At 37.4% G+C, this 12,429-nt stretch overlaps 2 protein-coding genes across 2 annotated transcripts; both read right to left on the bottom strand.

The window, feature by feature from the left end:
• Positions 1-230: 230 nt before the first annotated feature.
• On the bottom strand, positions 231-4,536 carry LOC121811252 (uncharacterized protein YKR070W-like). The gene is made up of 12 exons (XM_042212071.1): positions 4,367-4,536; positions 4,171-4,274; positions 4,033-4,068; positions 3,688-3,761; positions 3,564-3,604; positions 2,669-2,740; positions 2,382-2,571; positions 1,476-1,571; positions 1,313-1,380; positions 1,009-1,198; positions 841-924; positions 231-722 (listed from the first exon to the last, which is right to left on the bottom strand). The coding sequence occupies exons 1-12, from the start codon at positions 4,486-4,488 to the stop codon at positions 669-671; spliced, it is 1,131 nt and encodes a 376-aa protein (XP_042068005.1). The 5' UTR covers positions 4,489-4,536; the 3' UTR covers positions 231-668.
• Positions 4,537-7,553: 3,017 nt separating this feature from the next.
• LOC121742212 (mitogen-activated protein kinase homolog NTF6-like) lies at positions 7,554-10,821 on the bottom strand. Its single transcript, XM_042135292.1, has 6 exons — positions 10,506-10,821; positions 10,301-10,430; positions 10,063-10,200; positions 8,578-8,910; positions 8,218-8,401; positions 7,554-8,135 (listed from the first exon to the last, which is right to left on the bottom strand). Exons 1-6 carry the CDS (start codon positions 10,688-10,690, stop codon positions 7,972-7,974), a joined length of 1,134 nt encoding a protein of 377 aa, XP_041991226.1. The 5' UTR covers positions 10,691-10,821; the 3' UTR covers positions 7,554-7,971.
• Positions 10,822-12,429: the final 1,608 nt, after the last annotated feature.

Below are 12,429 nucleotides of genomic sequence, written 5' to 3'. Positions count from 1 at the left end.
TGGGCTCCCTTATAAATAGTCCAATTTAACTCATCTATTTTATAAATATAAATGAATTTGTATTATATTAGATTAGTTTAAATAGTTGACCCAATTTAATTAAATAATTTTAATTAATTATTTCTTTAATTTTACAAAAAATTAAATAAATTTAACTAATAAATTAATTACTTAATATGAGTATGAAATCTAACAAAACAACAGTTAACATTAATAATTAAAAAGATGCATAAGACAGAAATCCTTTGAATAAAAAATACTAGACAACTACATAAAATAAAAGTAGAAGAAAAATATTTGTGGGAGCAATACAAATTTTGAGTTTACGGACTGGTATGTCTAATGTAAGTTGTACGGACTGGTATGTCTAATGTAAGTTGTACGGACTGGTATGTCTAATGTAATTGTGATATAAGTATTTGAATGTATTTGCATAGTGTTATGGATATGGGACTAAGCACATGAATAGTGTGAGTGCGTAAAATTTATGTGCCATTCCACGAACTAGATGACGCCATTGATGTTAGTTGTCGAGTGACATGAGTCTCGTCCATCCTTAACGTCCTGGGATTGGTCCCTGCCTTGCCTTTAAGTATGGAGTAACACAACTTATAATATATTGACTCCAATCTATACCACAAATAATGTAGTACTTCTTCCAAAGATTGCTATGTTTCTTTGCTCAAAATATAATCCACCGCTTCTTCCACTGTGTCAACCACCTGCACATGACCATGCAACGACATCAAATTGACATCAAATTACTGTCACCTTTGGTGAAAACATACATTTACTTAAGGCCATTATACAACATGAAATTGAGCTTTAGAGAAGATGTACCAAATCAGCGGGATATAATGGATGGTTATCCTTCCCTTTGAAAACCCCCGTCCTCGTCAAGATCGAGAACCAAGGATGTCCCGCCTGCAACCATAAACCATGTACTATTATCTAACAACACCTGAAGAGTTGGAAAATTAGCAAGAAATTTGTTTGCTGGGAGAAAACCTGACGAGCTCCGTTAATGTCAACATGGGGATTATCTCCTATCATGTATAGCGTCTTGAACGGATGTACTTCATTACTCTCAACAGTTGTGCTCAACGGTGCAACTTGCATTAGCACATTCTCAGCATTCTTGAATACAGATGGATTTGGTTTCCCATAGGATGTATAATCCAGAGGATTAGAGTACATTCTGAGTAATCAAATAAGATCTCCTTAGTGTGTAGATTAGCAGATTTATGATTCTATTATCTGAAATAAATTGGCAATATAAATCTATGATTTTAACTCTACTTCAAAGCATTACCTGTTGTAGATGGATTCTAAAGCAATCCTGAAAGCACCCATGCCAAAACGCTCAGTCGGAAATAGACCCTACCTTTGGAAGCAATAAGTTAGTAAAGTAACAAAATATATTAACTCAGTAATATAGGTTAACACCAGGCTTCATGTGTAGAAGGCAAACTAACTTGATAGGAGAGGTCGTCATTTGCAAAATACACAGGTGGTTGGCTGGAAATTTCTCTTCCAGGAAGACCTCCAGTGCTCAAAATGTCACACAGAACCTGAAATTGACGCTATATGCTTAGACTTGGGGGCTCTGCTAGAAACTAACAAAGTCCCAACATTACTAAAAGAAGTTGCATGTTAAACCGGTCATATAGTAGAGGATAAGCTTCGTTCATCACAAAAGGATGAGTTAAGTAACTAACCATTTACCTTAACACTCAAAATATAGGCCTCGTTATCTAGAACAGAGCTGTTAACAATATTTCTTTAAATTCCAAACAAGGCTGTTCCTCTGCAGGCTTATGGCTAAACCCTATTTACTCCTATAAGAGTAAGTAGTTCAAAGCCGTCTTACGATGGAGATAAAGTTGTTTCTTCTATTGAACTTTATGTCACACTTATAATATAAATTCCTATGACTACATTATTTAGTTTGATAAAATAATAAGTAGAGTCCAGGGCAGAAAATCATTAACTCAAGAGAGTAACTTTTATAACTCAGTTTACAAGCATAAACTTGTACTTTTCACTTGTATTAGCAGTGGCATGGTCAAGATATAATTAACTTATTAAAAGATACCTGTACTTATACCACATAACCGTTTTGGCATTCGACAATTCGTCACCCATGCAAGAATGATGGAGCAGGATTCTATCCCTACCCCCAACTTCCGGAAAGAAATATGGTTATCTTTCATTCGCAAGACAGCAAAGATTTGGAGCTAAACTGTATCATGGTCTAAACTCTTCTCTAATTAATTACTCTATTAAATAAATTTCATAAAGCTAACCAAACCATTACTGAAAAATGAATTGTATTCTTTTGTGAGAGGGTGAAAAATGATCGTGTTCAGATAGAGAAACACCTGAATGTCCCTGCTCCAATCAATAGAATCACTAACTATGAAGACAGCTTGCACTCTTTCTGAACAAGGATCAACTTTCCTGTGTCTGCTTTTCCAATAACCAACTTGTTGCTTGGACCATTTTTTAAATTTCCCAAGTGGGTCAATATGCTCAAAATAAGATGCATATTCGTCGATGGAAAGAACATTCCTGAGAAATAATGGGCGTAATTAAGCAAGACAGAAGAATATTAGGCCACATTGACAAAATATGCAAGAGCAGACAACAAATGCATGAGAGAGCTTACTTGAAACCATATTCAGACATCACCGCAACAGGTTCACCTTTGCCTACTGCAATTACGAGATCATTTTCAAATCTGCAGAAAGAAGACGTGATAAGATCTAGATCTTTATTCACTGAATCGTGAAAATCAAAATCTACTTTCATAATTTATATCAATGCATTTACTATATTCTCATGGACTTTTTCTTCAAGAACTTAATTGGCATTTCATAAGAACCAGTACTTCCAGTAAATGGATATGTTACACTAGTGTACAATAATTTACGCAATTGTGCTAGCCAAGTGCCAACCTTGGTGGAGCTGAAGTTGTTCAAAACATCTAATGATTTATAGCAACATGCCATCCACATGGTTATATGGAGAACAATCTGTTCAACCAAATACAAAATCATGTCATATTAACTGTAGGGGTGGGTAGATTTACATAGGAAGATTGCCAGAAACTACTCATTACTTCATTAAACGTTCAAATATATTGAATCAATCAGAATACGGTTAATTTAGTAGAAGAGGAAACCAAATTGCTAACCTAGAGAGAGAATGACATCATGACTCATGTATTTAACAAGCAAGATCTAGTTCACATTCTTTTACATTCCTTCAAGGCATATGATGTTATTTATCAATAAAAATGTCTTAATAAACGGTGCCCAGGGGAAATAATTTTTTATTTAGTCTCAGAGACTCGCCATCTCCATATAATTTCAAGTAGAGTGTTCCCTCCAATGCTGACTTACGAGAGTGAAGCAGTAGTTTGAAACAATCTGTATAGTAAGATGTTTAATTCATTTAATCAAAGAGATAGACTCTTGACCTCTTGTAACACTATCATAATTCAGAAACAGTAAGCATATAGACTCAACAACAAACATCCTAAAATGAAATACGTAGATAACCTCTTTGCAAGCTGCTTGAAAGGCGAATGCCCCTGTATAACCTGCAATGAAATTAGGCAAGAGTTGGCCTTCTAACAATCAGGGAAATAAAAAATTCATGAGTGTAAAATCAACTTTGCCTCACCTGGGAGGCCGAAATAGGGACATTCAGTAATTTGCTCAATTCTATAGCCCTTTCGGATTCAGGAACACCACCTCCTGTGAGTAGCTCATAAGTTTAGAAAACGAACATCATAAAACACTTGTCAAATATTATAAATCTGAAACAGGAAATCCCTTTCTCATTGAATCATTCAGTATTTTGTGGAATAAATCATCAAAAGTGAGTATACAGCATAATAGATCATACAACATCCAGGTTTTAGAAAACAAAAGGAAAACTGATAAACTTAACTAAGTCTACTAGAGCCCTCTCAATAGGAAAGATATACAATCTATTTAGTTTTGAATTATTGAAGATAATACTCACCGTTGGTCAAGAATACATAGGGTACACTCAGATTACCTGTAATCAGAAAAGAAACAAAAAAAAAAAACCTCAAATAGCTAAATTAATTCGTAGCAAAATAATACACATTGCACTCCTATACTATCACAATTCAGTTACCAGACTCGTCGTATAATCTTTTCAAAGCCTGCGGTGAGCCGCCAACGGGAGTTTCGCCACGCAGAAGCACGCCGTCAATGTCAAAAGCAATGCCGAAGGAGGAGCTTCCGGGAAATCAACAAGACAAAAATAGTATGACAATCAATCTCTTTTGGTAACGAAGATTTTCATGGAGGCGAATATATATCAAAATTACCGGCGATGAGATTGGGAGTGAGACTGATCGGAGAAGAAGCGGCCATTGGCGGCGATTGAAAAAACTCTACTCCGATTGTGGCGAGAAGTAGAAGCTTTTGCCAAAATTTGAAGAAATTTCATAGTAGTATTTTGTTTAGTTTCTCTTGTTCTGCCACTGTTATTAATTGATGTCCATAGATCTTAGAGCATCCACTATAGGCGAATGCTTTCAATCGCTCCGCCCCTTTTTTGTCCACAACCCTCCTTTTTTGTTCATAGCCCCAATTTTTTCCTCCACTGTCTCATTATAGGCGGACACTTCCAATAATCCCAAAATTTTATAACCAATTTTTATTTTAATTTTTTCGTTTCGTTTTTAAGTCAGCTGAATTGAAATATTTACAAAACGAGGTAATTGAGACCGAATATTTGTTGTATTGGCAAAGGTAAAATTATACAACGAATGTAAAAAAAATACAAATAAAAACGCCAGCGGAACTGAGCAGATCCATCATCGTATCCAGTGCGTCTTGATCTGCATCGGTGAAAGGAGATTGACTGGATTGGAAAGGGGTCTCCGGACGGGGATGGTTAAGCGAGTCGAGGTTGGGTCTGTAATCTCCAAACGCCGAGCGGCTCAGATTCCTCGCCAAAGGTTGGGTGGGAGAAGACCTCCAAGGCTGAGATGGTGGCGGAGTTGGACTCGATGCCCATGCCGGGGGAGGTTGATTCCAACTCCATGGCTGAGACGGAAAGCCGCCATATCCCGATGGTACGCCACCATATCCCGACGGTACGCCGCCATATCCCGACGGCTGGGAAGGATTGCCGCCATATCCCGATTCGTGCGAGCCGGGGGATTCGTCGTCTCCACCGTGCATTTTTTTAGAGTGAAAGTGTAGATAGTGATGTGTGAAAATGAAGTGTGTGAAAGTGTGTAAAAATGGATGGTGGAGGACGAGTATTTATATATGTAATTTTCGAAAAAATTAAAAAAAATAAATAAATCAAAGGGGGCGGACGTGCATAGCCCGTCGCCTCACTATAGACCGCCCCACCCATCGCCCCATTTCGCCCCATTTTTCTTGTCCGCCCCGGGGCGGACGTCCGCTACACTATAGACCGACCTACCCTCGCCCCAAATTTTCGTCCGCCCCATTCTCTCCTATTGTGGATGCTCTTAGAGCATCCGCAATGCCGCCCTTCCCGGCAGACGTCGGAGAGGCTTCGGGGAATGGCGCGCGGGACGTCCAGCATTGGGACGGAGAGGGGCGGACACGGGAGGGGCGCGGTCGTCGCGGGACGTCCGTGCCGACGTCCGCCATTGCGGCGACGCGCGGACTTCTCATTTTTTAATTTTAATTTTTTTCTATAAATTTATATATACGGCTTGTTGCACTGGCGACAGGGACGACGAGGAGTGAGATGGGGGTCGCATTTGTCGAAGGTAGGGGGTTGTATTTTCTTGTTTCAAAATTATGTATTTTTTTAGATGATTATGTATGTTTTTTTTTTGTTTTTAATGAAGTTGTTGCATTTTCCGCGCATTCGTGTCGAAATTTTAATTCCGTAAATTGTATATTTGTGAATTTGGAAATTTTTTTATTGCGGGAAGTCTGCGCGTGAAGTCCTTGGGAATGTCCGTTATTATACAGTGAGATGTCCTTATGACGTGGCAGTGCAGTGGGAGGTCCTTATGACGTGGCAGGAGGGATTTTTGGGAAGTCCGTCGGGAAGGGCGGCGGGACATCCGCAACATTGCGGATGCCCTAAGAGCAATCAAAATATGGAAGGCCCTCTCAGAGGGCCCTCCCATTCCACATCATCATTTGGCTAAAGGGACTATCTTCTTTCTTTCTATTTCATTTCCACATTATCACCATTTTATTTTAATTTTTTAGCACTTCTATATTTAATATGTTACTATCAAATTAAATAGATTTACCTGCAAAAAGTATTAGTACGCAAATCTTCATTGTATTACTACATTGTAAAAAAGAATACAACGAGATGCAATTTTACATAAAACTAAAAATAAAGCACCACTCGGCTTGTGACTTAGTCGTCGAATCGCTACCGGAAGACATTTATAATGTACTAGAGAGAGAAAGTGTATTGAAATAAAATGAGAGAAGATAAAACGTTGGTGTGGGAAATGTAAAGAATGGGATATGATATTTATAATGGAAAAAATGGAATAAAAAAAAGCAAAAAAAAAAACGGAAGGCCGATTGATCTGCCTATCCTCCACAATGGACGGCCGATCATTGCCTCATTTCATCGGCCATGGCCGATGTATCGGCCCATTTGAGGGGGCAGTTGATCAGCCCTCTTCCTGCTATGGTAGGGCGATGAAGGCCTATGGGGATGGCCCTCCCATCGGCCCTCCATTGCTAATACTCTTATGCCTTTCACTAACAATTCCGTAAAATAGAAAAAAATTGTTTTATTGGTAGATCATTATAAGCTCCTCATCTATGAAGCATTTTCATATTCGACGAGTCCACAAATTCTTGTTCCTTCTACACAATTCATAATATTTACCAAACATTTAAACGAAACTATTGCTCCATTAATAAGTTTAATATACTATCAGCCATTTTATTTTTTAATTCTATTGTCCAAATTGCGGGTCTATTTTAAAAATTAAAAATCACGTTTCATCATCAAGTATCTCCAACCATAGAGAAAAAAATTCAAACCTATTTTAATGTAAATATTATATCAAATAGTAATTTTACTCCCGTTTAAACTAAACTCAAACTTAAAATATTATTTTCTATACTATTATGATTTTACTCACAAATAATTTTACTCCAACCTTCCAAATAGGACGAATTTGTACATTTTTTTGGATGGACGCACGTGAGATAACTCGACTTTTACGCCCGATGGTGCATTGAGTAAATATTTGTTAAATTTTTATGCACGATGAATTCGATCTACTAAACAAAATTCACTATTCCTATAGTGATGTGAAACTCATATTTAACGATGAAACAAATGAAGTTCTAAAATTGTTAAGACACCTTATGAAAAGTAAACCTCTATGATCATATATCCCCTCTGAAGATAAGAAGATCCATGATCAGAGATTCAGTAGAATAATCTAAGAGCATCTTTATAGACAGAATCGTCGTATCACGCAGATGAAGATTAAGAACAAATTGAGTAACTATGAAAAATATGTCAGAAAACAAACCACATGAGTGACCAACAATTTTCATTATGATACTCAGCAAACAACAAACAGCAAAATCAATTACAAGACGAACAATTCTTTCGATTTTCCCTTACAAGATTGTTGGAGTTCCCCTTCCCGACATCCGATATTTTCTGAACACAGATATAGGAATACATCTTATACAAAACCATAAACACACTTAACATAGGGCTGACAAATTTTGATACGATACGATAATCCGACACGAATCCGCAAGAAATTATTGGATTGGGGTCAAGTCTTATTGGGTCCGTGTCCTTATCAGGTTGACCCATTAAGAACCCGATAATTTCGGGTTGGGTGCAGGTTGGATGCGGGTCGGATGCAGATGCAAATCTCCTATCTACACTAAACCAAGACAAACAAGAAGCCATAAAAACCAAGGAAAACAGATGTCGTGACTATTCTGGGTTGAACTTGAGAGACTCCACCAATATTAGCTCCTTTATGTCCTCTTCACTTAAAGAGGATTGTTCAAAATCGAACACAAAGGGAGAAGGGCAAGTAGGCTCCTCGTTGATCTCATGGAGACTTGATAAAAATGGATGATTCAGTGCTTCCTCAACTATAAGCATATAAAACCACTAATCAGCAACGAGATGAATAAATGATTAAAATGCTCAAAGTACAAGAACAACCAGTCTCACCAGAAATACGTATAGCTGGATCAAATACGAGCATCCTCCCTGCAAGATCTATCGCGACAGGGGATACACCTGGAAACTTCTGAGAAAAGGGTTGCTTGGGTACATGAGGAAGCTGCTTGATGTACCTTTGAGCATTCTCACTCCTTAAAAATCCAAGATCAGAATCTTCAGGGGAACCCAATAGCTGTTCAAAAAATGTAAATAGAAAAGTTAAAGATCGAGTTTCATGTCCTAAGTTATTCATAAACTAGGGAAATATATATAGTGCCTGCAGGAATGATAAAATTTTTTTTTTTTCATCTTGAAATGAGAACAAAATAAGTTTTAAAGAACATTATAAGGTTACTTTAACTAAGGTACCTCAGTTATCAGCCCCAACTGTTGGATGTAGTCTTTACCCGGAAAAAGAGGTTCTCTTTTAATGATCTCCATCAATATGCAACCAACTGACCACATATCTATTGCTGCAGTGTACTCGGAACAGTTGAGTAATAATTCAGGAGCTCGATACCATCGGGTTACAACATACTCGGTCATTAAATCTGTCTCTGTGCTGGTTCTTGCAAGTCCAAAGTCACAAATCTTGAGATCACAGTTAGAATCCAGGAGTAAATTGCTGGGCTTGAGATCTCGGTGGAGAACACCAGCAGAATGTACATATTTAAGCCCCCGCAGTAACTGATAAAGGAAATACTGCCAAAACCAGACACAGGCAACACATTAAGCAGTTAATTTCATCAAATCAAGCAAACATGCACTTCATAACATCATTCTAAGATATCTCAAGCGAAAGAATCATCACGGGGGATTCAAAAATAAGTTTCCTAAGGAGGCATATTAGTCCAGTTATGATTTCAAAGTTGTGGATTAAGATAGAGAACAGTAGTTTAAATGTTTAATCCACACAAAAAATCAGATTAGGCATAGAGGGTTGTAAAGATGATATTTAGTAGTATGATAAAATACATGATCCTTCTGTTGCTGCCAATGTGATTTTAATACAAAGATACATGAAGGTATGACTCAACCCATCCGCTTCAAGAAGGAAAACATTTCTCTGGGGCAATATAATGTGGTATTGAGAAAGGCAAATGTTTTCTGGGCAGGGAACACATATGTTAATCAATAAAAAGGACCTTGAGCAGATCACTATATCTTAGTTGCACCAACAGCAAACAAAAACAGGAATTTGTACTTGCAGCAAGAACAAAGTATTGCTGATCATGAATCATGATGCACTTGAGAGAAAGGGGGAAAGAAAGGAGGAAGATATTCAAAGAAGTTTATACAGATTGTTGATAACACAGTGCTCTTATCATTTGTCACTCAATAAAATACCATGACATTAGTAGTGAAACACTGAAATAATGCAAATTACAGAACTATAAAGTATGCAAAAATAAAAGATCACTATATGGCTTATGCGTTATTGGCTCAATTATCCCAGAAAACATAATGAAATTCATTTTATTTATCATTCATTAGACCTTCACATAGATACATAGAGAACAAAAGACATCCATGGGACCATTACCATTCGAACAGAACAATAGAGGAGCGTTAGTCAAATATCCATTGGGGAACCTAATAGTTAGAAAATCATATCCTGCAGGTCAACATGTACCATACGCAGTTTATTTTATTTTAATATCATTCAAGGCATCAATCAATACCAACTCTTCTAAATTGATTTATAGTCTTTTCATGCCCTCTCACTAGCATCTCACTAGAAGATCTAGGCATCAAATTTGAGTCTCATACCAAGCAATTAAAAACTTTAATAATCATGAGCGCATAATAATTAGAATAACTTATAATTTTAGCAATTTAAGAGCATGAACTCACTTGGCAGTGATCCTCAGTTAGTTCCTGCGTCGAGCATATTATCTGGTGCAGATCAGTATCCATTAACTCATAAGCAATGTAGACATCATTAAAATCCGCTTTATCTGGTGGGCGAATAATATCCTTAATTTTGATAACCTGCAAACAGTAAACAACAAACCTACTTAATGAATCCTTGAAGTAGAGACCTAAGAAATTAACACAACCGAAACAAAAAAAAATCCAATAAACGATTTACATTTTCATGATCCATGTGTGTAAGCAGCTTGATCTCGCGCAGAGTCCGCTTTGCATCAATCCTGTTATCGAAAGCATTCGCGATTCTCTTAATCGCCACCTCCTCCATCGTCTCGGCATTGGTAGCAGAGCTGCGGCGGAGCAATACCACACCAAATCACAAACGGAAAAAACAAGCACAGCAGAATTGCAGAAATTGAGTTTACCAAACGAGACCGTAAGCGCCGCGGCCAACGGGAGTAATCGGCGGTGCGTATTTGGAAGGGACCTCGAAGAGGTTGCCGAGGACGTTGTACTGAATGAATTTTCCGCCATGGATTGGAACGCCTTTTACTTGGACAGCTGAAGCATTGGATTCGATTTCGTTTTCGTTTTCGTTTTCCCTTTCCATTTGGTTTTGCTGTGAGACTGTGGGAGAGTGCAAATTTATTAAGGAGATTTTGGAGGTATGCGAATTTGAAAGCTCAAGTGAAAGGTGGGAAAAGAACGGGAGGTGGGGAAGGGGGGGTTTTAGGGATTATCGAGTGTGGAGGGGCCTTTTTTTACGCAAATTTGAAATATTGTGCCCCTCCTTTCACTTTAAATTACATTATTATTTACTGTTTTAAAATTCTAATCCTCTTGTTATCTATTGGCCAATCCCCCAACCCAACTACCTAAAACAAAAATACGGAGTACTAATATAATGTGTGCAAAATTAGAAATCATACTAGAAAACATTATTTATTTACGTTTCAACAGTTTAAATAAAAAATTGAGCCAAGCTCGCATATATTAAGTGTACAATTGAGAATAAGATCATCCAATTTAAATTGGGGTCGAAATATTCAAAATTGCAGTGACCAAGACCATGAGCATTGCAATATGCAGTTTGTATTCCTTGTTTTTATTATGAAAGACGAGAGGCTAGTTATAATGAAAAAATAAATTTCAAATGGCAATGTCACCATGTGAGGAAATGAAAAAATGGTCGAAATAAATAACATTCTAAATAACTAGTATTAAGCTGATTGCAATTTGCAACACGAGTGAGGTAGCATAATTTGTGATTATTTGAAAACTGTATTCTGTAGATAGATTCAATAATCCATATTTCAATTATTAATTTGTCTATAAAACTGGATTTTGTCAAAAAGTTATGATCTGTTTTTTTGTCCTTTTAATATGGAACAATTCTTTTTTGGGTGATGCATGTTAATGGAATTCCATTTTAATGAAGAAGTTTAGTTGTATTCCGACTCAGGGAGTGACGCACAACAGTTATGCGTCGTTATTAATGAACGACGCACAACCCTTATGCGTCTTTAATTAATGACGCACAAGGATTATGCGTCGTTCAAAGACGCATAAGAATTATGCGTCTTACCCTAGTGACGCATAACCATTATGCGTCACACTGGTAAGCATTCCCGCCTGTCACCCGGGTGACCCGGGTTCGATCCCCGGCAAAGGCGCATAATTCTTTTATAAGAGTAATATCTATTTGCCAAAAATAAATGTTTAGAATAACTCATTTTTATCAAATACTAATCACTTAAAAAATTGCGCCGTTGCCGGGGATCGAACCCGGGTCACCCGGGTGACAGGCGGAAATGCTTACCAGTGTGACGCATAATGGTTATGCGTCATTAGGGTAAGACGCATAATTCTTATGCGTCTTTGAATGACGCATAACCCTTGTGCGTCATTAACTAAAGACGCATAAGGGTTGTGCGTCGTTCATTAATAACGACGCATAATTGTTGTGCGTCACTCCCTGAGTCGGAATACATCTAAACCTCTTCATTAAAATGGAATTCCATTACTAGACTAGAACAAAAGTAGAAAGAGCTCCTTTTAATATAGTAGTACTAGTAGTATAACAAAACAGTATAGTACTAGTAGTACTATTATTTGTGCACAGTAATGATACAATATTTTAATGAGAATATTCAGGGTAATATTCGACTATTCGTACGGTCAGTAATTTCCCCTGAAGCATGTCATAATTTATGGTTGAACTTTAGGCCATCCACAACGCTGTCTCTATACCGTCTCTTAAACCGTCTCTTAACTACTATTTGAGCACTATTTGAGGGCCCCACTGTCCTTTTTTCCTCCATCTCTTAACTAAGAGACGGAACCTGCAAC

Source organism: Salvia splendens, chromosome 7 (assembly GCF_004379255.2).
Source record: "Salvia splendens isolate huo1 chromosome 7, SspV2, whole genome shotgun sequence".
Taxonomy (NCBI): domain Eukaryota; kingdom Viridiplantae; phylum Streptophyta; class Magnoliopsida; order Lamiales; family Lamiaceae; genus Salvia; species Salvia splendens.
This window is presented reverse-complemented; position numbering and strand designations above follow the sequence as displayed.

Bases quoted from the DNA above. Each gene is read 5' to 3' on its own strand.
- LOC121811252 (XM_042212071.1), bottom strand. From the start codon at position 4,488: ATGAAATTTCTTCAAATTTTGGCAAAAGCTTCTACTTCTCGCCACAAT. The intron at 2,741-3,563 runs GTTATCTACGTA...TTCTTTCTGCAG, and splicing joins TTCAAGCAGCTTGCAAAGAG to ATTTGAAAATGATCTCGTAA. The intron at 723-840 runs GTACATCTTCTC...GGTCATGTGCAG, and splicing joins CATTATATCCCGCTGATTTG to GTGGTTGACACAGTGGAAGA.
- LOC121742212 (XM_042135292.1), bottom strand. From the start codon at position 10,690: ATGGAAAGGGAAAACGAAAACGAAAACGAAATCGAATCCAATGCTTCA. The intron at 10,201-10,300 runs GTAAATCGTTTA...TACTGTTTGCAG, and splicing joins CACACATGGATCATGAAAAT to GTTATCAAAATTAAGGATAT. The intron at 8,136-8,217 runs GTGAGACTGGTT...ATATGCTTATAG, and splicing joins TCCAGCTATACGTATTTCTG to TTGAGGAAGCACTGAATCAT.